The sequence below is a fragment of the Bidens hawaiensis genome, unplaced genomic scaffold, assembly GCF_021521415.1.
Source record: "Bidens hawaiensis isolate Kalapana, Puna unplaced genomic scaffold, B.hawaiensis_p1.1 tig00004242_1, whole genome shotgun sequence".
NCBI lineage: Eukaryota > Viridiplantae > Streptophyta > Magnoliopsida > Asterales > Asteraceae > Bidens > Bidens hawaiensis.
Window position 1 is genome coordinate 1,128,029 of NW_027491253.1, and position 24,831 is coordinate 1,152,859.

At 41.0% G+C, this 24,831-nt stretch overlaps 2 protein-coding genes across 2 annotated transcripts in view; one reads left to right on the forward strand and one right to left on the reverse strand.

Annotated features, from left to right (window-relative positions):
• Positions 1-24,831, forward strand: part of LOC143625907 (large ribosomal subunit protein eL6-like) — an 87,559-nt gene that overhangs the window by 28,088 nt on the left and 34,640 nt on the right. The window lies entirely within an intron of this gene.
• Positions 705-7,097, reverse strand: LOC143625862 (uncharacterized). The gene is made up of 18 exons (XM_077096088.1): positions 6,897-7,097; positions 5,861-5,980; positions 5,627-5,755; positions 5,468-5,530; positions 4,418-4,525; positions 3,952-4,029; positions 3,783-3,875; positions 3,613-3,699; positions 3,429-3,530; positions 3,227-3,346; positions 2,560-2,619; positions 2,267-2,409; positions 1,722-1,803; positions 1,550-1,608; positions 1,435-1,480; positions 1,266-1,357; positions 1,093-1,162; positions 705-1,008 (listed from the first exon to the last, which is right to left on the reverse strand). The coding sequence occupies exons 1-18, from the start codon at positions 7,095-7,097 to the stop codon at positions 937-939; spliced, it is 1,725 nt and encodes a 574-aa protein (XP_076952203.1). The 3' UTR covers positions 705-936.

Consider the following 24,831-nt stretch of genomic DNA (forward strand, 5'->3'; position numbering starts at 1 on the left):
GTTGGCATACGGCCCAAACAAACCCTAAACGAGCCAAAATAAATCGAACAACCAAAACCTAAACAAGTTTGATGTACTTAGATCCAATAGCATAAAATAAATGTAAAAACAAATAAACGAACCCACTAATAATTAACAACTTACATAATGATTAAGTTATAAACTTATTGGTATTCGTTTATGTAATCTATGTAATCAATTTTGTTCGAACAAATACTCTTTCTAACCGATCATTTGTTGGTTTACTAAGATGTTACCAAATAAATATGTAAATTTTAAGTAAACTTGAATACTTGATTATAAATTTATAATTGTTAGAATAATCCTTGTTGACATTTGACTGTGTTGAGCGTTGACCATCCTTGTTGACGGTGATCACATACCTAAAACCATGGCTTCTCTTGCCTCATTCTCTATTTTTATCAACCCTTAGATCTTCATGGAGGCGGTGATGGAGAAAATTCGTTCTCATCAAGGATTGTCTTTCTTATGCCATATGTCAAGTCGATTTTGGATTATAGAATAAAGGGAGGTAGTCGTGGTTCAAGATGTCAAATGTGACAAAACTTAAATTTGGCAAAATTTAACAGTCTATATAGTGAAAGGTTCATGTGGTCTAAAAATGTGCTTGTGTACATTTGTAGATTTTTATTAAACTTCCTTGTGTGTGTATAAAATCAGAAAGGCAAATCATAAAACACTGCAAACAATTCATACCATTTTCAAATAAACTCGCAGACAAACAGAGCACTAGATAGATGTTGAAGGATAATACTTTAAAAGCAACAACCTCATTAGAAGTAACAATGATCAGCCAACGTTTCATATGTCTGTATGCAAGTAACCTAAGAATACATCATTTGACCACATTCACCCACAAAAGGCTTAGCATCTGAGAGGATTGACCTTCCACCACAACCCCTCAAACCGACAGTTCTAAAACTTGAAATCCTTTTTCTTTGACTTGCTGTCCTTTTCCTGCATCTTTCGCTTCCTCTTCTTTTCATTCTGCAACAGAAGTTATACATGTGTTAATAACTTAATATCCAGAAATCATATAATAAGATACAAGATTATAATTTGATTACTTACCTCGGCAACCATGTCACTGAAATCCTCCTTTTGACTTCGCAGCTTTTCTTCTTCTCGAGCTTCCATGTATCTGAAATATACAAGATAAATAATTAAGTATACAGAACAGCTCTGTCAAATGAAGTATATATTTATGTGTGAAATAATATCATAAGAAACGAGGCGACGCTTACTTAGAAGGCAAGACATTGTCCATGAGCTCCAATTCTTCGGGTTGTAGTGACACGTCAACCCTATCAGTTTTCTGACCTCTCAGCAAATCAACCTGTTAAAATTATATTTTAAATCAGTCGTTTAAAACAAGCAAAATATCAAAATCAAGAGTCAAAAACCAAAGTGTACCCTTTTATTGGATGACTTGTCTTGTGGGGCACCACCGATCACATAGCTGAAGTGGAAATGAAATATGATTAAAACTTTAAAAAAATAAATAAATACAGGGAAGTAGAGTGCGTACGTGTGTGTTGTTCCGAGTAATGTTCCAGGAGCTATCTTCTCTTCTTTTTCTTCTAGAACCTTTTACCGACACGTAATAAAAGATAAAAGAATATATTAGTTTTAGTTCAAATTAAAAAAAAAACACAGAATTTGTGTCCCTCATAATATGAAAATCAAAATGAAATAGTTACCTGGTAAAGTGGTTTTTCAGGTTCCTTCCTTTGCTGCTTACGAAGGTCGATAACGTCCGGAGTCTCGACACCAGTAGGGGTACTAAAATGTCAAAAAGAAAAAAGAAAACATTACAATCGAAGTCAATACTGAGTCGAACTTGATAAAAAAAAACTTTTTTCTTCATCTTTGTGGGTAAGTAACCATGAACGATATAAGCCTGGTTTCAAAAACGCATATACCGGGCCATGAGGCATGACACAAAAGCTTCACATACGCGAGGTGTGACACAACATACTACCAGATAAGCGTTACGTACAACCAAAAGTTCTTTATCGGTCTCTTTTACATATTTTATAAACAAGTAAAACAATTATGATCTCTTAACCCTTTTGGTAATTTTTACATATCACCCTCCTCCAAACCCTAGGTTTGACAAACTTTGCCACACACACACATGAAGCGCCACCTCAAAGCCCTGAGTCATGTGCCTCATGTCCCGGACACGTTTTTTTAAACCAAGGAATCACGTAAAGAAGTATAATAGTATGAATAACAATAATACCTTGATAAGCTATCAACTGACTGAATACCATCCTGCAAATCTTCTTCTTCAGATTGCTCTTCAACTTCCTCCTCCTCTTCTTCCTCCTCTTCCTCTTCCTCCTCTAAATCACCCCAGTGCTTGCTTTTATCAACAGGCTCTTCCTGAAATATAATTAATATTCAGACGTTAATGAGATTATGCACAAGTATAAAGTATAAACAACTATAAGATATTGCCACAAATAGGTCCAATGTCTGTATCTTAAAAATCTCAATGATTATTATAACTTAATACAAGAAGCGGATTCTTACATCATAGCTGGGCAATTGTTCTTGTTGTCCAAAAACATCACCATACACGGGGCGCCCAAACTACATCAACAGAGAAGGGAAAATGTGTAAGATATAGGATATAAGAAGCTAATAGCACAAGTATTAGTAGACTATAAACAAACGGAACGTTCTGTGAACTGTTCGTGAACCGTTCGGCGGGAGGTTCTGGCTAATTAAATGGATGAACATGAACATAGGTTGCGTTCATTCAAAAGTGTTCGTGCATTCATGTTTGTTCGTTTACGTCCATTCGTTTACGTTAATTAAATATAAAATGTTTTATATTTTATATTCTTAAGATGTTACGTTTAATATCCTAACATTTAAACTTCTATTTTTTTATTTGTTTATTATTCAATTTTACTATAGGTGAATATGTCTAGTATCTGAGTTTAGGAATGTTCATTTCTATTATCAAATTAGCATATGTTGGCTTGTGTACATTTGTTTGTTTATGTTTGTGTTCGTTTATGCAACTAACAAACAGACCACAAACAAAAAATTCTGTTTGGTTTATGTTTGTGACCCTTCGTTTGCCCAATAAACGCTTAACTAACGAACGAAGATGAACAAGGTCTTGTTCAGTTCAGTTACACCCTAACAAATACAATGAGTATAAAAAGAACTAGAGAAATTAACAGGGTACCTCATCAACAGGTGGTTTGCCCCAACCACCAGGATGATAACCAAAGCTAGCACCAGGTGGGATAGGAGCATTCAGACCGGGAATTTTTAGATGTGGATAAGAAGGTGGAGGACCATATCGCTGCAAAACCATAAAAGGTGTCATTAATGTGGATTTAAAAATAATCAGTTATAAATACAAGTTTTAAAAACATTCATTTTACCTGCATGTTAATAAGCCATGGAGGAGGTGCACCTTCTGGCATGCCTAAAGCTTCTTTTAGCTCCCGTGACAAATTTCCTGGCTTCCTCTCTCTAAGCTTCATCTGTATAAGTTACCAAGTAAACATGAAAAGTGTCAAAAAAGGTATCATTCTCATAAACACTTGAAGATTTAAAAAAAGTTACCTCAAACTCCTTTCCTTCGTGATACAAATCACCATGTGATGTCAACTTTGGCTTCGTTTGATATTTAAAAAATGCATCATGAAGTACCTACACCATTATCAGATTATTAGTAAAAAATGTATCAAAGAACTAAATACATTATAGCATTCACAAAGTTTAGGTAACCGAACCTGATAATCAATATCCATTTTTCCCATCTTTGGTTGCATGCGCTCGCGCTGCTTCTGTTTAAGCTTCTTATTGTCCTCCTTTTCAATGTAAGCCTGCCCAACATAAAAAAAATTGTAAGATTAAATTATTTCTTTGTGATCACAACAAATTTATAAAAGTAGATCTTACTTGTCTGATCTTTTGAATCCCGGTGGCAGCAATGAAGTCAGGAAGTTGAAATGGTGGTTTCTCAATACCTCGCTTTCCCTGCCACACGATTCAAAACATGATTAGAACCAAATGAACCAACAGAAATACAAGAAAGTAAAACACTTAACTACATCATTTCATTACTATTAAAAAAACACTAGTTATTTATCGATATGTGGCATTGTGTAAATGTCTATGTCCCAACCCACAGAAACACGTATATGCAAAACACCCACATGTTCGGCCTCCAAGATAGTCACATCCGTTTTCCTGCAAGAACCATATATACTTATAAGATAAACCTCAACAACTTATCTTTCAACCCCAAACCCTCAATTCAGAGCATTTATTTGCATAGATAATAAGGTATATAATAAATACAACTATTGACTTATCAATGCAACTTAATCTGGTCATAGTAAATGTTTCTTAAATAATCACACACCTGTAAGAACTTTCTCTTCTGGCACCAATGTCTTGGAACAGGAACAGTGTTGCGATATGATTTAAGAAAAACCAGCAATTTAGGGTCAGCTGACGTGGCATCCCAAACCTAAATCAAAACAACAAAGTTGTTAGATAATGATGTGAGTACAAAGCACCAAAAACATGAAATTTGTGTAATAATAAGACCATACTTCATGTTTCTTGTGGAACTATGTGAATAGAAAAATAATTGTTCAAAGTTCAGCTTTTAAAAAACAGCAAATAACCAAAAATGTGTTTCAGTATAGAAAAGCAACGTATACTAAATAATGAAAAAAAAATGACAGATAATGTTGATAGACACGACAACTGAACAAGATTTAATGTCAACCAAAAAAAATAGAGTAGGCGTGCAAATCGTATCGGGTAGGCCAGTTGAAATCTTCAACCCTAACCCAGCCCATATACTTACTCGTGTCATGTCGAACCCACTTAAAAATTGTGTTGTGTTCTGATCGACCCGTTTTATATTCATTTTACAAATATGAGTAATACCTAGTAACTTCGTAACAAGTTAAAACAATTAATTACTCCAATGCATATAAACCTTTTTGTATATTATGTTATTTTAGATGTTCTGAGTATTATCTCTCATTCCCAATTAATAAACTTGGGTTTATATATTTGGCTTGAGATTAGAATAAGCAAATGGGAATAATTAGAGACTGAGAGTTAAAACTAATTACATAAAACTGAGAGTGATGAGCAGATAAAAAGGTTCAAAGGGAAATTTGTTTTCACTTTTAAAATTTAATAGTTATATGAATTATTAAAAATCAAAGTATTAAATTTTAAATTTTCAACACTTTTCATCTCTGAATTTGAAACATTAACTTCTTTAAAAGCATTGATAAAACAGCTCAACCCACTTTTTTAAGGGTCGTGTTCGAGTTGACCTGTTTAAAAAAGCAGTCATGTCAGCCTCCCCGTAACTGTTTTTTCATGCCGCTGGGTCATGCCAGAAATTACCGCCTCTACTTAAATGAAAGAAAACAAATCAAGGACTCACCTCAACTACATCTGGTCTTGTGCTTATCTGCTTCAGCTCAGCAATCTTCATTCGGCGTTGAAGCTGAACAAAAGCATACACCAAAGTAATACTTAGCACCAACATGAAAAAAATAAAAATATCCAGACAAAATCTAATAAAGAAGCCACAATATATAACCTTTTTCTTTTTATTAGAAATGCCACCTTTATCCTTTTGCTGGGAATCTTGTTCTTCTTCTTCAGAATCTGAACTCGCTTTCTTTTTTAGTGCCTCATTAGCAGCAGATTCTTCATTCTTAGTGTTTTCCTAAGTAAGTAACAAAAAAATTACTCAGTCAAAACCAAGTCAAAATGACATAATAAGCACAATCTTTAAGATATCAGAATGTAAATAAAATCAAACCGATTCTACCTCAGAGGAAGCAGTTTCCTTGAAAGTAAATTTCTCAAAGACCTTTCTGAACTCGTCGTTTAAGAAGCCATCAAGTTCTGCTTTTTCTGGGATATATTCGACTTCCACTTGCTCAATAATCTTCAAGTTAAAGAAAATGTTGTTAGTAACAATTCAACAAAAGATATATATACATGAGCAACAAAATGTGACACTTTGCAAATATATATGCTTGGATAACTTCAATCTAAAACATAAGTAAAAAACCAATAAAAGAAGCAGGCTATTCTCAAATATGATACATTACCCAAATATGCAATCTATAGTACAGCACTACATTCAGTAAGTACTAAGTAGCTATATAATAGAATCTGAACTAGCTATCTTTTTTTAAACAAGCTATTTTCATTTAGTTTGCTATATGCAAGTAAAATCACTGACAGACTAAATTTTAATGTTGCAATTTCGAAGTCTTTCGATATTCGATAACGAGGATCAAACAGTTCAGAATACGAAGTAAAAGCACTCTAAAAGATGAGTAATCCCTAAACAAGCAGCGCTCATGTTTGCATCAAAACCGAATAACCAAGCAGCATGTTTGAGATTGACTTAACAGTTTTAAATGACTCCAATTAAACCCAATTGAAAGAACCAAAATCTAAGTTCATATACCACCACCAAGCTTAACTTAGACCCCGAATTTATCAGACAACTTCAAATACAATATATATGTACGTATGTATGTATATATACACACACACACACACACCTCAAACCACTTCATAGACATGCTTACAGATAGATAATTTTATCAGATATCCTAATTTGTTCATCTTCTTCTTAACTACGTGACAAATTCCACTAATACAATATTTGCAGAGCATGAATCTGACATAGAAAATTAAAACCTACAATCCTGACTCCTAATTAAACACATAATCAGAAGCATCTTGTGCACATCGCAACAATAGACTCCAAACCCCATTTCATAGCAGGTATAGGTAAAAACAGTTACGAAACCCTAATTCGCAAACATAGTGAAATAAATCGACAATACCTTCTGAGGATCGGAGTTCTCTTTGGCGGTATCATCTCCAGTAACTGCGCCGTCGTCGGCGGTGGGATCTTCTTCTCCTCCGGCGGACTTGTTTTTCTTCTGTTTACGGCGCCTCCGGCGGCGTTCAGATTCACGCGATTTCTTCGACGTCTGATTCGTATTAATATTAATATTATCGCCGGTGGTAACTTCGGCTGCCATCGGAAATCAGTATGATGAGGAAGGAAGGAGGGTTTGCGATAGATCGTGACCTAATTAATATCCGCTAGATATTTATATAATCAAGTCGGTCATGGATAAAATTGTATGATTCAGTTTAAAATAACTAAAGGCTTAGTAAAATACAATAACAAGTTATATGGTACATAGTATTGTCGTGTGCTACGGTTTTTAACCGGTATCGAGCATATACTGTAAATTTAATTGTCGTGTGGGAGGATGGGATGACCCCATGTAATGACGGTCCTCAGTATGGCAAGGTTCGCATTCCGTAACGACCCTAAACCCATGTCTTCAATATTCAACTGAACGACGATTCTATGCCCATCATTAGGGCTGTAAACGAACCGAACGAACACAAACAAAGCCTTGTTCATATTCGTTCATTAAGGAAATAATGTGTTCACGAACACTTACCGAACGAGATTTTATATTCGTGTTTGTTCATTAAGGAAATAATGTATTCACGAGCGGTTTACGAACACATATAAAATCTACAGAGCCTGGAGGACCGGCATATTAATCAATGTGAATAAAAAAAGCCTGTTAACGAATTGAACAAACACAAACAAGGGCATGCTCGCTCAATAACTTTAAACGAATACGAACACTTAATCAAACAAAATATTTATGTTCATTGTCGTTTATTTAAAAAATAAACATTTGTGTTCGTTTATGCTCGTTTGTGAAGGGGTATGCACCCGCCTTAACATCGAGCGGGGCGGGTCAACCCACAAGATATAGACAAGAGGCTTGAAATCAGGATGTCATGAAGACACAAAGCCAAAACCTATGCACAAGCGCATGAAACATCTGCGCGTCACGCATATCACATATGCTCACGCATATCACATCTGCGCGTGGCGCATATCACATATGTTCACGCATATCACATACGCTCACGCATATCACATACGCTCACGCATATCACATACGCTCACGCATATCACATACGCTCACGCATCACATATGCTCACGCATACCACATCTGCGCATGAAACATCTGCGCGTGGCGCATATCGCATACGCACACAACCAACCACGTCCTTATCCAAATCAGGATAAGGACAACCATGATTGTACTCATCAGACAACCTTCCAGAAGGTATCTTTTAAGGAATAAAGAATGTGCTGATGTTGACAGCTGCCAATAAAGGGTGGACAACTCAGCAAAGCCCATGTGCCACCACGTGATGGCACATGGGTCAGGTGAAATACCTTGGTCAGAGAATAATCAATGAAAAAGCACCAGGTGTCCTAAGTACACGTGGCGCGAAGCAATAGGAGGAGGCCAAAAAGGCCCTAATTGGGTCTGAGCCCAATCATTGGAAACCCTAATACTATAAATACCACACCACCTCCACAGTTGGAGCCAGGCAAGAAAATATATGCTAAGTTCCTTACTCATTTTCACATCCTGATTATCTTCTCCTACAATATCTTATTCTCACACCGGAGGGTTACCCCAAAGAGGACCCCTCTGTCCCTTTCTGAGGGGTAAGCTCACGGTGCTGTTCGTTTTGTAGGTGGAAGAACTCACATCTCGGAAAACCATCGGTGATATTGCACACTCATACCCGAGGAACGTTGATCGTATACAAGTAAGTCGATCCACGCTTCTTCATTGGCGCCATCACCTGTTACAACGGCAACAAAAACACTATTTCATCAATTTTCTCTCTGAAAATCTTCACCATGGTTTCCGGTGTTCGAAACAATGATCAAGTTCTGGAGGATAATGAGCTTGAGGATGTTAATGAGGGACATCAGGTTCTGAGGGCGCCGCGTGACACTGCGCGCACTACCAGTAACCATCCCTTCAACACAACACATCATAGCCAGACTGAAACTCCTCCAGACGATCTCACGTTCCAAAATCTGACTGGTACAAAACAAAAAGGACCAATGGGCCCGGAAGTTGAAACCAATGACCCTAAAGAATGGCTCATAAACGAATAACGGCGTTTAATGGACAAATACAATGAGTTGGTAAAACACAAAAAGTTAGCCAATTTAACGCAAAGGCTCGCATTTGATAAACAAACCATTCAGGGAACAACAAAAAAGACGCGCGCGCTGGAAGACGGTCATTCTGTTCACACCGAACAAGCTGATATTAGTGATGAGGAAGAGGTGCACAGCATGAAGAAGACGCTAGATACTCATGCAGGAGGTTCACAGCTTCGCGCACACATGCACATATGTAAGGCCCCGTCACCGGTAACCCTTCTTTCGTGTTGGATTTACTCATAAACGCAGTTCTAAATATCAGAGTTAATTAAAAACTTTACGCGGAATATAAAACTTTCATAAAACATTACATATCAATTCATAATCATGTCTTAAAACATTCCTCTTGTCTTTCAAAATCAAAACATAACTTATAAAACATATCAGATCTTCAGATGCCAGGCTTTAGTCTTCTGCCATGTGTCCTCCACTCAAGCCAGCTGTCTCATCCTACTCACTTGCGTGCATACTAAAAGTCAGCTACGCTGAGTGAGTTCTAGATAATCACATAATCATACCATTCACATAACATTATATTCTTTCATTCATACTTTTATACTTTCATAATTTCATACTTTCTTACATTCATACTTTCTTACTTTCATACTTTCTTACTTTCTTTTGTATTAACTTACTTTCATATCTTATGTTATAAAGAGCATTACGCCCTACATTCCTCGAGTATTATTAGGGCTCGGTACCCTCTTTCCTCGAGTATTATTAGGGCTCGGTACCCTCTTTCCTCGAGTATTATTAGGGCTCGGTACCCTCTTTCCTCGAGTATTATTAGGGCTCGGTACCCTCTTTCCTCGAGTATTATTAGGGCTCGGTACCCTTCTTCCTCGAGTATTATTAGGGCACGGTACCCTCTTTCCTCGAATATTAGTAGGGTTCGGTTCCCTAGTTCTCGAATATTAGTAGGGTTCGATTCCCTCTTCGTTACCATACAACCATACATCATACCTCGAGTATTATTAGGGCTCGGTACCCTTTCCGTAACCATACAACCATACATTATCATCTCTTTCTTTTATTATCTTTATCACGTTCATACACATAAACATACATATCATACTTACCTTACACATAGCGTTACAACCTGACAGTACGTGCAATATCCGAAGATCGTTCACGTACCATCAAGCAATCATTCATACATATCATATCATTCACATAAGGCATACACTTATCTCTTAGGATAAGCGTATTAACAAACATATTGAGTATGCACACAGCCCCGAAAACATAACACATACATGGGGCTAGAAACTCACCTGAACACGGTTACGTTCTCCGTTGATCGTAATCCCTTTCTTCAGTTGTGCACGGCTGACTGTATAACAAGTATACATATCAATTTAACTATCACTACTTATAACATCTTTCTAGTCTTAATTACTACCCACCACGAACGGGGGTCCGGGGGCAGCGCCCCTGGCAGCGGGGTCTAGGGGCGGTAGCCCCTAGCAGGGTCCAAGGGGCAGAGCCCCTGGCTGGGGTCGAGCTGCCAGGGCAGCTTGGAAAAATTTTATTTCCATTAACTGTCTTAACACATTTCCATTAGGTTTTTAATTTATTTTCTAAACGAACTTCACTTTAGGCGAAGTTAAACCTCGGGCGAACTTGGCTTCAGGCGAAGTTAAACCTTAGGCGAACTTGGCTTCAGGCGAAGTTAAACCTTAGGCGAACTTGGCTTCAGGCGAAGTTATCCTTAGGCGAACTTGGCTTCAGGCGAAGTTATCCTTAGGCGAACTTGGCTTCAGGCGAAGTTAAAACTTAGGCGAACTTGGCTTCAGGCGAAGTTATCCTTAGGCGAACTTGGCTTCAGGCGAAGTTATCCTTAGGCGAACTTGGCCGTAGGCGAAGTTATCCTTAGGCGAAGTTACGCTTGAAGGCGAAGTTACGCTTGAAGGCGAAGTTCATCAGGCGAACTTAATCTTGCAGGCGAAGTTATCGCGCTGCAGATCTGTTTGCCCATAAATCCTTCGTTTCTTAGCCAAATAACTCGATTTTGGTACCCACGGAATCGTATGATCGGCGCCTACAAATCCCAACCATCAAATCGGCCTAAAATCGACGTTTTAGGGGTTCGATTTGGGCAGTTTGGGTTTCGGGTCCAGTTAACCCATTCAATCCTAACCATTTTCAGTAATATTAGCTTTGGAGGATTTGTTCTTACCTTACCAACTCAGATCTATCAACAAAATCTCGGGTCTCGGCTTCGAATCTTGATCGGTTAGAATGTGTGTGTTTTGAGTGTGTGAAGAAAGAAGGTGGAAATGAAAGATTGGGTTTGGGATGGGATATTTATATCCCTCTAAGCCCACGGACCCGAGGCCCATTCTCATTTAACCCATCTTACGCAATCTAAGCCCAACTCCCTCCTTACTCGACATTAAATAATTAACAACGTGAAATCACTAAACATAACTTTCTTTATTTATAATTAAAATTTTAGGATGTTACAACATAGCACCTGCAGCAAAAGCTGATATGGATTTATACACACCATACAACCCACAAGCGAAAGAGCAAGTGGACGTAACCACACCATATAGGCCAGCCATCTTGGTAAAACATTCAAAATTCACTGAGCGCATCGCGAAGGCTCCCATTCAACACAAAACCAAGATGCAAAGTGGTTTAGGCAAGTACGATGGTACAACAGATCCAGATGATTTCTTACAAGGTTTTTATAACACTGGAAACTTGGAAAGTTGGACTATGCCAACATGGTGTCACATGTTTGCTCGCTGCCTCACGGGCGCAGCGCGTGTCTGGTTCGAAAGCTTGCCGACAGGACAAATCGATGGGTTCGAAGAGCTATTGGAAAAGTTCCAGGCTCACTTTGTACAGCAGCGCAGACACACGCGCGACCCAGATGACATCATGCATTGCGTGCGTAGGAATGATGAAACCATTGAAGACTACATAACTCGTTTCAATCAGAAATCTCTTGCAATTGGAGGCATCACTGAACAACTCTTGCGCGTGGCCTTTATACAAGGCGCGCGCAGTGATCAACTCCGCAGAGCTCTCGTGAGCAGAGAAGGCATGCCAACCACTTGGGCTAAGCTTATGGAAGCATCGCGAGTCTTCGCGCGAAATGAAAAACAAATTGCCCAATACAGAGCAAGAGATAGAGGGCATCAAACAGAAGCACCACGCAACAATGAAAAGAGGGGCAAACAAAACTCCGTATGGTCCAGGTTGCAACAAACCAATTATTCTCCTGCAGAAAAGCAAGCGCAACAAAGTTCACCCCAACCCCAAAAAGACATTCTTAATCGCGGAGAAGGCGACAAGAAGGAAGGCGGCAGAGAGCGTAACAGACCTCTACCAAGAATATGGACTCCCCTCACCAAAACGCCTTCGCAAGTGTTAAGCACAGAGAATGTCCAGTTTAAAAACCCCAGGCCATTACTCCATAAGGGACCACCGAACAGTGGCAAATATTGTGAGTTTCACAAATCCACAGGGCACAACACCGATGCATGCCATCATTTGAAGGATGCGATCGAAAAAGATGTGAAATCAGGCAAGTTGGCTCACTTGGTAAAAAATCCAAGACCAGAGAACGAACAACCAGACGGAGCCTCAGCCAGTAAAAAATTCAAAAGAATCTGTGTAGCTGAAGGAAGAAGGCAAGGGCAAAGATCGAGGAAGAGAAGCGCGCAAATCCAAGGGGATTGGCGCGAGCAACAAGTAATCTTTCCAAGAATCAGAGGAGGCCCGTCTAGCAGCAGTCCTCTAGTCATCACTGCACATATCGCTCATTATGAGGTGTCAAGAGTCCTAGTGGACACCGGTAATGAGTCAGACATCATGTATGAGCAATGTTTCAGGAAGTTGGACCCAGCAGACCAAGCAAGGCTCGAAGTTGTGAGTGCACCAATCTCGGGTGTCTCAAACGAAATTATTCACCCCCTAGGTCAGATACAATTCGAACTAACTATGGGGGATGAGAAGCACAAGCGAGCTGAAATTGTCAACTTCCTGGTCTTGCCCACCACTTCATGCCATAGTATGATCTTGGGCAGAGGAACGATTGCCCAATTCAACGCCATACCGTCACCAGCGCACGGCGCGTTGGGGTTCCCAACACCAACAGGAGTAACATTTGTGTACCGAGATCATTTATGCGCAGTAATAAGTATACCTCGAGAGGGGAGAATGAAGCTTCCAGTGGCAAACAACGCGCCAGAAGAATGGATTCTCAACCCAAAATTCCCAGAACAAACAATCACAATTGGAGCTACGATATCAGATGACACAAGAGTGAGAATGAAAAGATTGCTCACAACGTATATGTCAGTCTTCGCGTGGCAACATTCTGATATGACTGGGGTTCCGCGAGACCTGGTGCAGCACTCTCTCAACACATTCAAGTCCGTGGAGCCAATTGCTCAAAAGAAAAGAGTCATGGGAGACGAGAAGACAAAGGCCATGAATGAGCAAGTAGAAGATCTACTGCGCGCGAATATCATTCGCCCAATACGATATCAAACATGGGTAGCCAATCCTGTGATGGTAAAGAAGAGCAATGGGTCATGGAGAATGTGCATTGATTTCAAGGACCTCAACAAGGCGTGTCCAAAAGATTGTTACCCCCTCCCAAACATTGACATGAAGGTGGACTCTGTGGTGCCATTTAAGCTCAAATGTTTCCTGGATGCCTATAAGGGCTATCACCAAATTCAAATGGCACCACAGGATGAAGACAAGACTGCTTTCAGAACCGACAAGGGTGTTTTCTGTTACACAAAAATGCCCTTTGGTTTGAAGAATGCAGGAGCCACTTACCAAAGACTCATGGATGCAATTTTCAACGAGCAGATTGGAAAAAACTTAGAAGTCTACGTGGATGATTTGGTGATTAAAAGCAGGGAGGAAAAACAAATGCTCAAAGACATCGAAGAAACCCTTCGGCGCCTAAAGGAAGTAAACATGAAGCTCAACCCGAGCAAATGCACATTCGGCGTGGAAGAAGGGAAATTTCTCGGCGTAATGGTCACCAAGGATGGTTTCAAGGTGAACCCAGAGAAGGTGGAGGCTATCCTCGACATGCCCTCACCATCCACCATGAAGGAAGTTCAAAAGTTGAATGGTAGATTGGTATCAATTAACAGGTTCCTAACAAACCATGCAAGCAAATCTACCCCATTCATTAACACATTGAGAAATTGCTTAAAGAAAAGCCAATTCAAGTGGACGCCTGAGGCCGAGCAATCTTTCAGTGAGATAAAAGAATGTCTGATAAATCTGCCTGCGCTCACAGCTCCACTACCTGGTGAAACTCTAACGTTGTACCTGTCAGCAGGAGAGCGCGCCATTGGCGCAGTATTATTGGTGGATCGCAAAGGAATCCAAACACCAATTTATTATGTAAGTCGGGGGCTGACAGATCCTGAGACGCGCTACACCATCATAGAAAAGTTAGTTTTATCACTAACGCATGCGTCGCGCAAGCTTCACAGATATTTCAATGGTCATCCTATTGAAGTCCTGACTAGTTACAACATCCAGCAAGTCTTGCGGCGTCCCGCGCTCTCAGGAAGGCTGACAAAATGGGCGCTGGAATTAGGGGAGCACACGATCACCTATAAGCCTCGTCCAGCAATCAAGGGACAAGTCTTAGCTGATTTCATCGCAGAAATCCCTGAAGGAAAAGTCGAAGAGGCTCAGCGCGAAGTAGACCCTCCGCAAGCCAATAATGAAGAAAACGTTTGGAGATTATTCACTGATGGAGCTTCAAACAACGAAGGGTCCGGCGCAGGCCTCAAACTGGTGGATCCAGAAAATCATGAGTATACTTACGCAATCAGGTTGGATTTCAAGAGCACCAACAATGAAGCTGAGTATGAAGCCCTGCTGGCTGGTTTGCGCATCGCGCACAAGTTCGGAGTTAAAAAGCTAGAGGCTCATGTAGATTCATACCTGGTAGCAGCGCAAGTCAATGGCCTTTATGATGCCAAGGAGAATACCATGCCTCTGTATCTAGAGCAGGCAAAGAAACTCACTGAACAATTTGACTTTTTCAGAATCATACACATTCCGCGCAGTGAAAATAAGTCTGCCGACGCGCTAAGCAAGATGGCATCAACCAGCTTCGATCATTTTGGCAAAGATGTCAGGGTGGAAGTAATGAGCAACCCGTCAGTGGGAGCGAAGTCTGTTCTTGTAATCCATACAACACCTTCATCATGGATAACTCCAATAATGGAATTCTTGAAGGAGGGAAAGTTACCAGACGATCGCGCACAGGCGAGGAAGATAAGACACAAGTCACAGAACTACGAAATGCTCGATGGTACGTTATATCGACGCTCTTATCTTGGACCACTCATGAAATGCCTAGACGCTGAGGAAGCAAGCTATGTGATCAGAGAGATACACGAAGGAATCTGTGGAATACATGCTGGCCCGCGCATGGTGATCGCCAAGGTAATGAACGCAGGTTACTATTGGCCAGGCATGTACTTGGACGCGTTAAAAGAGATCCAAAAATGCAAAGCGTGTCAGAGCTATGCGCCAAATACCATGCGGCCAAAGAACAACTTGATTCCGGTGACCTCCGCATGGCCTTTCCACAAGTGGGCAATCGATATTGTGGGTCCCTTACCACAAGAGCCAGGGCGATTAAAGTTTTTGGTAGTGGCAGTAGACTATTTCACAAAATGGGTTGAAGCCAAGCCACTGGCAAAAATCACAGCCGAGGCAATGACGCAATTTATTTGGAGCCACATTGTATGCCGTTTTGGCCTGCCCATGGAAATCGTGAGCGACAATGGCAAACAATTCACTGACAGGAAGATATCCAGTTGGTTCAAGGAATTGCACATCAATCAGGTCTTCACTTCAGTATACCACCCTCAAGGGAATGGCCAAGTGGAACGCGCGAACCAAAGCTTGCTGAATGGGCTGAAGAAAAGGTTGGAGGGAGAGTCCCATGCATGGGTCGAGGAGTTACCTAATGTCCTGTGGGCGCACAGGACATTAAGCAAAACCAGTAATGGCGAGTCCCCGTTCAGCCTAACCTATGGAATGGAGGCTATGATTCCAACAGAGATTGGATGCCCATCCTATAGAGTGCTCTTGATGAGTAAGACAGATAACGAGCAAGAAAGGAGGTTGGATCTCAATTTGCTTGAGGGACGCAGAGAGGCGGCTATCATCAGTGAAGCCAAGTACAAGAAAAAGCTAGAGAAATACTACAATCAGCGCGTGAAATAATGTCACTTCAAGAAGAATGATTTTGTCCTTCGGAACAATGAAGCTAGTCGCGCAATACCCCCGGGAAAGATGTCTCCCAACTGGGAGGGACCTTATCAAGTCTCGGAAGAATTGGGAAAAGGCGCATACGCCTTAAAAGATTTAAATGGAAAGAGGATCCCACGCACATGGAACGCAGCACAACTTAGAAAATGTTTCATGTAAAAGTTGTCAAGTTTGTAATCAAGGCTTTTTAAGCCATTATGAATAATGATGCGTTCTATTACCTTTTGCATACATGTTTCACACTTCCCTTTATTAATTTTGAGCAATATGACAACATTGTATTGACATCAAACTAAAATTAAAACGAAGTAAAACATACATGCGCGAGCTTCAAGCTCAGACGCGTTAACGAGTTTTAACTCTAGAACGTCAGGGCCTTAGCCCAATAATATGAGCCTTAGCTCAGGGCCTTAGCCCAATAATATGAGCCTTAGCTCAAATTACTCATAGCATCCATCCTACATGTTGCGCAACTGGACCATAAAAATACCTAAGCACAACTAAGGCAAAGCACATGCCAAAGCATAGTTGTTAAGGTCTCAGGTCGGGGCCGCGCATGGGATTATAATGGATATAGGCAGAGTAACACATACTGACACGTAAAGGCTAAAAAACTCATTCATAATTCCCTATAATAAATGCACGATAACGTCGCGCGAAAGAGGAATGATGAAATGCCAAGGCACGTGTCAGCATATTCAGAATATCGCAAAATAACTTGAAATATGACAACTGTTAAGGATTAGGTAAAAATAATTTCTTTACAACCTTGTTCAAGTTTCAATGTGTAAGCATACGTTATATTCAACAAGCACACACATGCAATATAAAGAGATGAATTGGGAATGCGCAAGATGCGAATAAGGGAAAAACAAAATTTCATTCCGGAACATAGAAGTTTACAAATTTACAAATGATGAGGTAAAAAACTACAAAAAAAAACAATAAGGGCTTTTTAAGTCTCTATGTCAATATCAGCCTCTTCATCTTTCTCATCATTATTTCCTCCCTCAGCATCTGGCGCAGCCCGCTCCTCATCATCTCCAAACTCACCATAATCAAGCTGTTCGTCTTGAATATAGTCGTCTTCTGTCATGATAGCGTCAGGAGTAGGCCCTTTGGCCACGCCAGAGCCGCTGGCAGAGGTAGCGTTGCCCGCGCCATCATCATCGCCGCTAGTCCCTTCACATTCATCAAGTAATTTCTTTAAAGCGCCAAGATTGGGCTGGTCAGCAAGCGCGGCTACCTGCAAGTCACAAGGAACAGTATAAGTACAAAAGATTATGAAAATAAGTCAAGTAAACTCATTAAGGTTAAAATACCTGCTCAAGGATGGGAATTGGAGTATTCAAGTACTTCTCCCCCACCTCAGCCATGTCAGCGCAGACAATATCGAGCTGATAAGGGTAGTCGGATGGATTCTTCTTTAGCATGTCATATTCATAACCATCCTTAAACCCCTCAGCCCGACCCACCAAGCGCGACGCTGCATTACAATCCATCACAAGGGTCTGAAACTCGTCTGAGTATTTCATAGCATAAGCGCAACGAGTCACACCCTGTGAAATCAGCCATTGACGGTCCTGCGCGAGGGAAGAAACAGACGTCTCAAGAGCAGGGATTTGAGAGTTTAACAACTCAACAGTTTCCTTGGCTTGTTTTAGCTCTTCTTTGTCAGACGCTGCTGCCGCCAAGGCTTCATTCTTTTCCGCTCGCGCAACATCGAGCTCTTTCTTCAGGCGCGCAACCTCACTCTCCAATAAAGATTTTTCAGTATTAACCTGCGCAATAGTTTGGTCGCGCGCCTCCAGTGCCAACTCTAGGTCACGTGCTTGACGCGCATACTTGGCTGCATCTGCCTCTGCCACTTGCAGTTTCTCCCGCGCTTGCAGCTCAAGCCCGCGCTTCACAAAAGCAGCGTTGGAACTTGCCCGGTTCTCGCTAAGTTCTGCTCGGAGTTTCTCAGCTCTCTCTCGGGCATCAGAAAGATTCCAAGCAGAAATCTTAGCCTTTTGCTTGGCCTCCGCAAGGCATCACGTACCTTTATATAATCATTGCGAAGTTCTTGGGAGGCAGCAAAGAACGCAGACCCAGCAAAAAGGTGGTCATTAAGCAAGTCCACGCGAGCGCGGCCCTCTTGGAACCTCCTTTCAGCTGGAGGAACAGAGTGAGCCCAAAAGTCTTTACATACGCCCAAGGATTGGAATGAGCTCTCTTCAGTGATACTCCAGCTCGGGCGGTATATGTGATCGGCTCCCTACAAACACAAAGCAACGCAAAGAAACGTTTTAGTTATCTAAACACTAATTTGGAAGTTTGCACAGCGGAGCAAAATAAACTTATACCTGCAGAGAACCGGCAGAAAGATTAGCGCCAGCTGATGGGCTCCTGCCTGCCCCATGAGAAGAAGGCTACGCCACGAAATCTCGTGGCGCTATAGGGCTTACGCAGCTACCATCAGAATCCTCAAAATTGACCTCCTCATCATCCTCTATAACAGGTTGTTGGTGCATAGTGTCAGTAGTTCATAATCTAGCGTCTGTAATCGAGTCTGTAATGTTTAATTATGTTTTGTATGTTTAAGCGAAGTTACTGACAAGTTCGCTTAACAGGCGAACTTGTTAGTCAAGCGAAGTTATGGACAACTTCGCCTGAACATGCCAGGCGAAGTTGTCGTGTATAAATAGTCCTAGGTTACGGGTTGATTGTAGTTGGTCATTTAAGTTCGTTTTCAGTAGTTCGAGTTCGTTGTAACGTGAGGACGAGAGTCTGTAACAGTGATATTACGTCACGTGTTTGAGTTATAATATATAACGTGTGTTCGGTTATTCGTGTGTTTGTTTGGTTTGTGTTCTATACTCGTAACGATCTACGCAGGGTTTCCGCACCTGAGTAGACCGATATATCTCGTGCGATCCGTCCAGGGAACCTACACAGGTCTCTTCTCCTGCGACTTAGAAAAATCAAAAATAGTCTCGCGAGGAGGGCTGCGCGCAGGAGGAGGTGAGAGAGGTCTTGAAGTTGTTAGATCAGCGCGTAAAACAGTCTCCTTCTCCTTAGTGATCCCAATGAGAGGAAATTCAGTACTTGTTGGAGCAGGAGCAGAACTAACGGCGCCAGCGCTAGCAGTGCCACCAGCAGCTTGTGTGTCAGCTATAATTCCTATGGAAAAACCAACAAGGAGAAATGATTCATGACTTGAACTAAAGGAAAAAATCAGACAATCAAAGCGCAATAAATACCTTGGAGCACCGCAGTCCGCGAATTAAGCATCGCCATGAAGTCCATTTTTCCCCTTTTCGAGGGTAAAACAGGGAACTTCAAAACAACCTGCGGCGTAGCCTCGGCACCTTGCTGCGCCTGAGGTTGAGCCACCAACGTTGCCGGCTCTACAAACATTTGAGTGAACAAAGCTTCATTAATAACTCTATCAGAATCACGCTCATATAACCACAAAATATAAACAAAGTATACCTGTTGGAGAAGACGAAACAGCAGGCGCAACGCCGCTTCCCTTGTCCGTCGCGCGAAGAGATGAGGTGGCAGCACCATACCTCGTTCGGACTGGAGGATTGCCCACACCTCGAGGCAAAGAAGACGAGGAAAACTGGGAAGTAAAACCCTTGGTTTTCTCAAGTCCCTTCACTTGAGTAGGAGGAAGATTCTGGGCAACAGAAACATCATCTTTTTTCTGTTTTTACTGGCCCCTGCGCCAGTTTTGCCTTTAGCCTTGCGTTTGAGTTTTTGCGCTTCAGCTCCTTCCTCCTCCCATTCCTCTTCCACAAGCCCTAACTCATAATTAGCGAGCGCATCTACAATACGCGCAACAGAAATGTTAAAACCAAATTTGGTATTCTAAGGGCCTAAACACAAATACAAGGGCTTACCAGGCGCATCGCTGTCAAAGCAAAATTCTAAGTCGACAGGGATGAACATATCATCGAAGCGATCAGGGAAAGCAACTTCCCCAGCGTTCAGCGCAGCAGATCCACCGTCCATATGCTCGTCATAGGCGGCGTGGATGTATTCCTTGCTTTCTGCATAAAACAAGACAAGTGATATCAGAAAAACGAATTATACTCGCGCAAAATTAATGCAACAACCCACCTGAGCCATCAACATAGATGACAGGCTCAGTCTCGCTGTTGGTCCACCTCTTGCTCTTACCAACCCCCACCAGCGCTTCCTCGCAAATATTCTTGGCGGGGGATGGTTCAGCAGATAACTTCTTAACCCATGCGCCCGTTGGGTTCTTAAGAACATTGTCATCCGCGGGCGCAGAAGTGATCGCGCGCATAGTCATGCGAATTGGGATAACACCAGCCTTGATATAAAAGAATTTTTCAGCCCAGTCATGAAGGCTTTTGAAGGAAACAGTGCAGCATTTAACCTTCTGGCTGCGCGGTGTGAATGAGAACCAAGAATCTTGGATTTTCGGCTTATAAAAATATTGAAAGCGCCGAGGGGTAGGCTCCTCGCGCTGAGCTTTGCACATGAACTCAAAATGAGTCATGCGCACTAATCCACAAGGATGAACTTGGGATATGTGAATCCCATAAAATTGAAGGAGCGCACCTATAAACCTTGTCATCGGAAGACGAAGGTTACAGTGAGTAAAAAAGTGAGCATATAGAGAGATATAGCCGGCAGGAGGATCCGCCGCCGTTTGCCCGGTCGCCGGGAGCAGACAACCATACTCAGGGAGAAAACCCTGAGAGGCGACGAGATTATCAAAATCAGTTTGTTTCAACTTGCAGGGAATCTCATCCCATCTCTTCACCGCTTTGTTCTTCCCTCCTTCCTCCTACGAGGCCTCGGCAACCCTAGTACCCTTGCCGGTTTTCTTTAAAGTAGAGATAACCACAGATTTTACACGGCTTCTACTAGGGGAAATTGTGGTGTCTGGGTTATCAGACATACAATTGCGAATCGAACAGTATGGTTACTTTAAGCACGGAATTCAGGGACAAAGACGAAAGCTCTTAATCGGAAAGTAAATGATAGGCTAAAACTCTGGAAATGAAAGTGGAGATGAAGAAAAAAAACGTTCAAAAGGTTTGGTTTTATAGGCCCAGGGGAGAGAAAGAGAAACAAGTAATAATCAGATCTACGCTCACGCGCCCCCACTCGCAGGCGTAGGCCAACATAAGCGCGACACGTGTTCCTGACACTGTATGAGGAGACGTGAAAGGCAACTGTAGCACCTCGAGCACACGAAAGGTCTGACACATAACGCCTCCACCTCTGATGCATGTCAGCACCAACCAACCACGTGCATTGACGATTCGTTTTAACCAAAGGGATAGAATTTCACGCAACGCGCGCACAAGAAAAGAAAAATAAAAAACAAGCCCTGTTGAAAAAGCAAACTATTAAGTCTAATATCTATCTTACCTCGCTCGCGCGAGACAAGACACACATTAGACTGGGGGGCTTGAGGGGGTATGCATCCGCCTTAACATCGAGCGGGGCGGGTCAACCCACAAGATATAGACAAGAGGCTTGAAATCAGGATGTCATGAAGACACAAAGCCAAAACCTATGCGCAAGCGCATGAAACATCTGCGCGTGGCGCATATCACATATGTTCACGCATATCACATACGCTCACGCATATCACATACGCTCACGCATATCACATACGCTCACGCATATCACATACGCTCACGCATCACATATGCTCACGCATACCACATCTGCGCATGAAACATCTGCGCGTGGCGCATATCGCATACGCACACAACCAACCACGTCCTTATCCAAATCAGGATAAGGACAACCATGATTGTACTCATCAGACAACCTTCCAGAAGGTATCTTTTAAGGAATAAAGAATGTGCTGATGTTGACAGCTGCCAATAAAGGGTGGACAACTCAGCAAAGCCCATGTGCCACCACGTGATGGCACATGGGTCAGGTGAAATACCTTGGTCAGAGAATAATCAATGAAAAAGCACCAGGTGTCCTAAGTACACGTGGCGCGAAGCAATAGGAGGAGGCCAAAAAGGCCCTAATTGGGTCTGAGCCCAATCATTGGAAACCCTAATACTATAAATACCACACCACCTCCACAGTTGGAGCCAGGCAAGAAAATATATGCTAAGTTCCTTACTCATTTTCACATCCTGATTATCTTCTCCTACAATATCTTATTCTCACACCGGAGGGTTACCCCAAAGAGGACCCCTCTGTCCCTTTCTGAGGGGTAAGCTCACGGTGCTGTTCGTTTTGTAGGTGGAAGAACTCACATCTCGGAAAACCATCGGTGATATTGCACACTCATACCCGAGGAACGTTGATCGTATACAAGTAAGTCGATCCACGCTTCTTCAGTTTGTTTTAAGATCTAAACGAACATAACTGAACAAAGATAAACGAACATAAATGAACGCAAACAAAAATAAACAAACATAAATGAAAACGCTTAAATGAACACAAATTGAAAAATATAAAATCATTAAGTAAATGTCTCGTCCAGATAATAATTAATTATTTTCTATTAGTGCATAAATGAACATAAATAAACAGAAATAAACGAACAAAAATAAATGAACATAAACGAACGTTCATGAACATAAATGAACGAACGGAACATGTGTTCATGTTCGTTCGTTTAATGAAATGAACATAAATTTTTTGTTCGTGTTCATTCATTTATTAAATAAACGAGCATAAACGAACTTCTCACCGAACGATTCACGAACCGTTCGCCGAACGTTCGGTTCGTTTACAGGCCTACCAATCATCCCAATTAACTTTCGACTTATCCTCTATACCTCCCGCCCAAAAAAAATAATAATACTTGTCTCATTTTCTCTAACATTTTTTAGAACTCCTTCCGAGGCCCGAAACAACAAAAAATAGTAAGTTGTTAAGGCATTTAGAACTAATTTGACCAAAGTCACACGACTTCCAAATGGCAACTTCTTTACCTTCCATAATGACAATCTTTTCCAAAACAACTTGACCATCGGGTCTCACGCTTTTATCAATGCCATATCCCCCCCCCCCCCCCCCCCGCGCACAATCACAAGTGACAAAAAGGGAACTAACCTAGTAACCTACTCTGCACCTCATAATTGAAGCCATCTCATGTACCTCAGAATATTTTACTTTTGTCCAAACATCTTATACTTGGTGAGATTAAATTTGAGTCCCGACATCGCATAGAAACACCTCAATAATCTTTTAAAATTCATGTCGTTTATCCGGTCTCATTCCCCTAAAAATATAAGGTCGTGCGCCTACACAAAGTGTGTTAACATAGGCCTATTTATGCCACCTTCGAACCCCAATAAAATCCTATAGCACTCGCTTTCTTAAGAATGCTTGATAAATATTCCAAATCAATAATAAATAATAAAGATAAAGGTGATAACGGGCAACCTTGTCGAAGGCACATAAACACTGAAATTCCTTACAAGTACCGAGGTCCAAGCCGAAATCATTATTGCCTACACCCATCTTCTCCACAACTCCATAAAGTTCATTTGAGCCGTAATGGAATCCATACAAATAAAGAATACTTAATAATATATAAAATTCTTAAAAAATAATTAAAAAAATTAAAAGATATATAATTAAAGTGAAATATTGAGGATCCAAGAAATAACTCAAAGTAAAAAGGGTAAGATTAAAACAAGTCGGGAAAATGGGTCGAATAAAACCTGGTCTTACTTGAATTTTTTCAATTGATTCACCTAAACAAATATAATCTTGACTAAATACAATTGATAAACCAGAAACTAGAAAACATGAAACACTTAGCAAATTCAATCACTTACAATAAAACATATAATATTTTAACTTTGTTTGGGGTGATTAAATTCAAATTATGCTATAATTTTTAATTTGTAATTAATTTTATATGAGCAAAAGAGTGTCAATGTTTGTTTTACCTAGTTGAAACTACTAGCATGATTCATTCATTGTTGTGCATATCTCCTGCCCAATAGCCGGCCAAACTTCCATGGAAATCCTATTTGAAGGGCATTGATTGATTCACTCAAAACTTTGTTTTTAGTAGGATTGGGTTTGCTATTCAAAAGGGGGATGCGGCGTAGCTTGTTGCCCGCTTACCTGCCACAAATCATTTGATGTGTAATGAAACTAATTAATGAAAAAAAAATCCATTTCTTTTAGTAGTAGGTTTGTTTTGAAAATGGGAGGTGACAACTACGATAAGGGGTTTGAGAAATAGTGTTTTCGGATTTTGTTTTAGTTGAAGTCGTTATTTAAGATAACTACTTCATTTTAGATAAAGTGGAGTTTGTATTCAGATAACCACTTCAACAAACAAAATGCAAACGCATTTCTCACAATGTTTAGATAATACGAATTTTAAAGAGCTAAAGTCATTGCTCAAACGGCAGCTTAAGGACCCTTTCATCACCGACTCACAAAACCGCATACTTCTAAACAAATTCCG

What these genes read in the sequence shown, in the direction of transcription:
- LOC143625862 (XM_077096088.1), bottom strand. Translation starts at nt 7,097, where the DNA reads ATGGCAGCCGAAGTTACCACCGGCGATAATATTAATATTAATACGAAT. An exon ending in AAATGGATATTGATTATCAG is followed by an intron (nt 3,700 to 3,782) that starts GTTCGGTTACCT and finishes ATAATGGTGTAG; the next exon opens with GTACTTCATGATGCATTTTT. An exon ending in TCAGTTGATAGCTTATCAAG is followed by an intron (nt 1,804 to 2,266) that starts GTATTATTGTTA and finishes TTGACATTTTAG; the next exon opens with TACCCCTACTGGTGTCGAGA.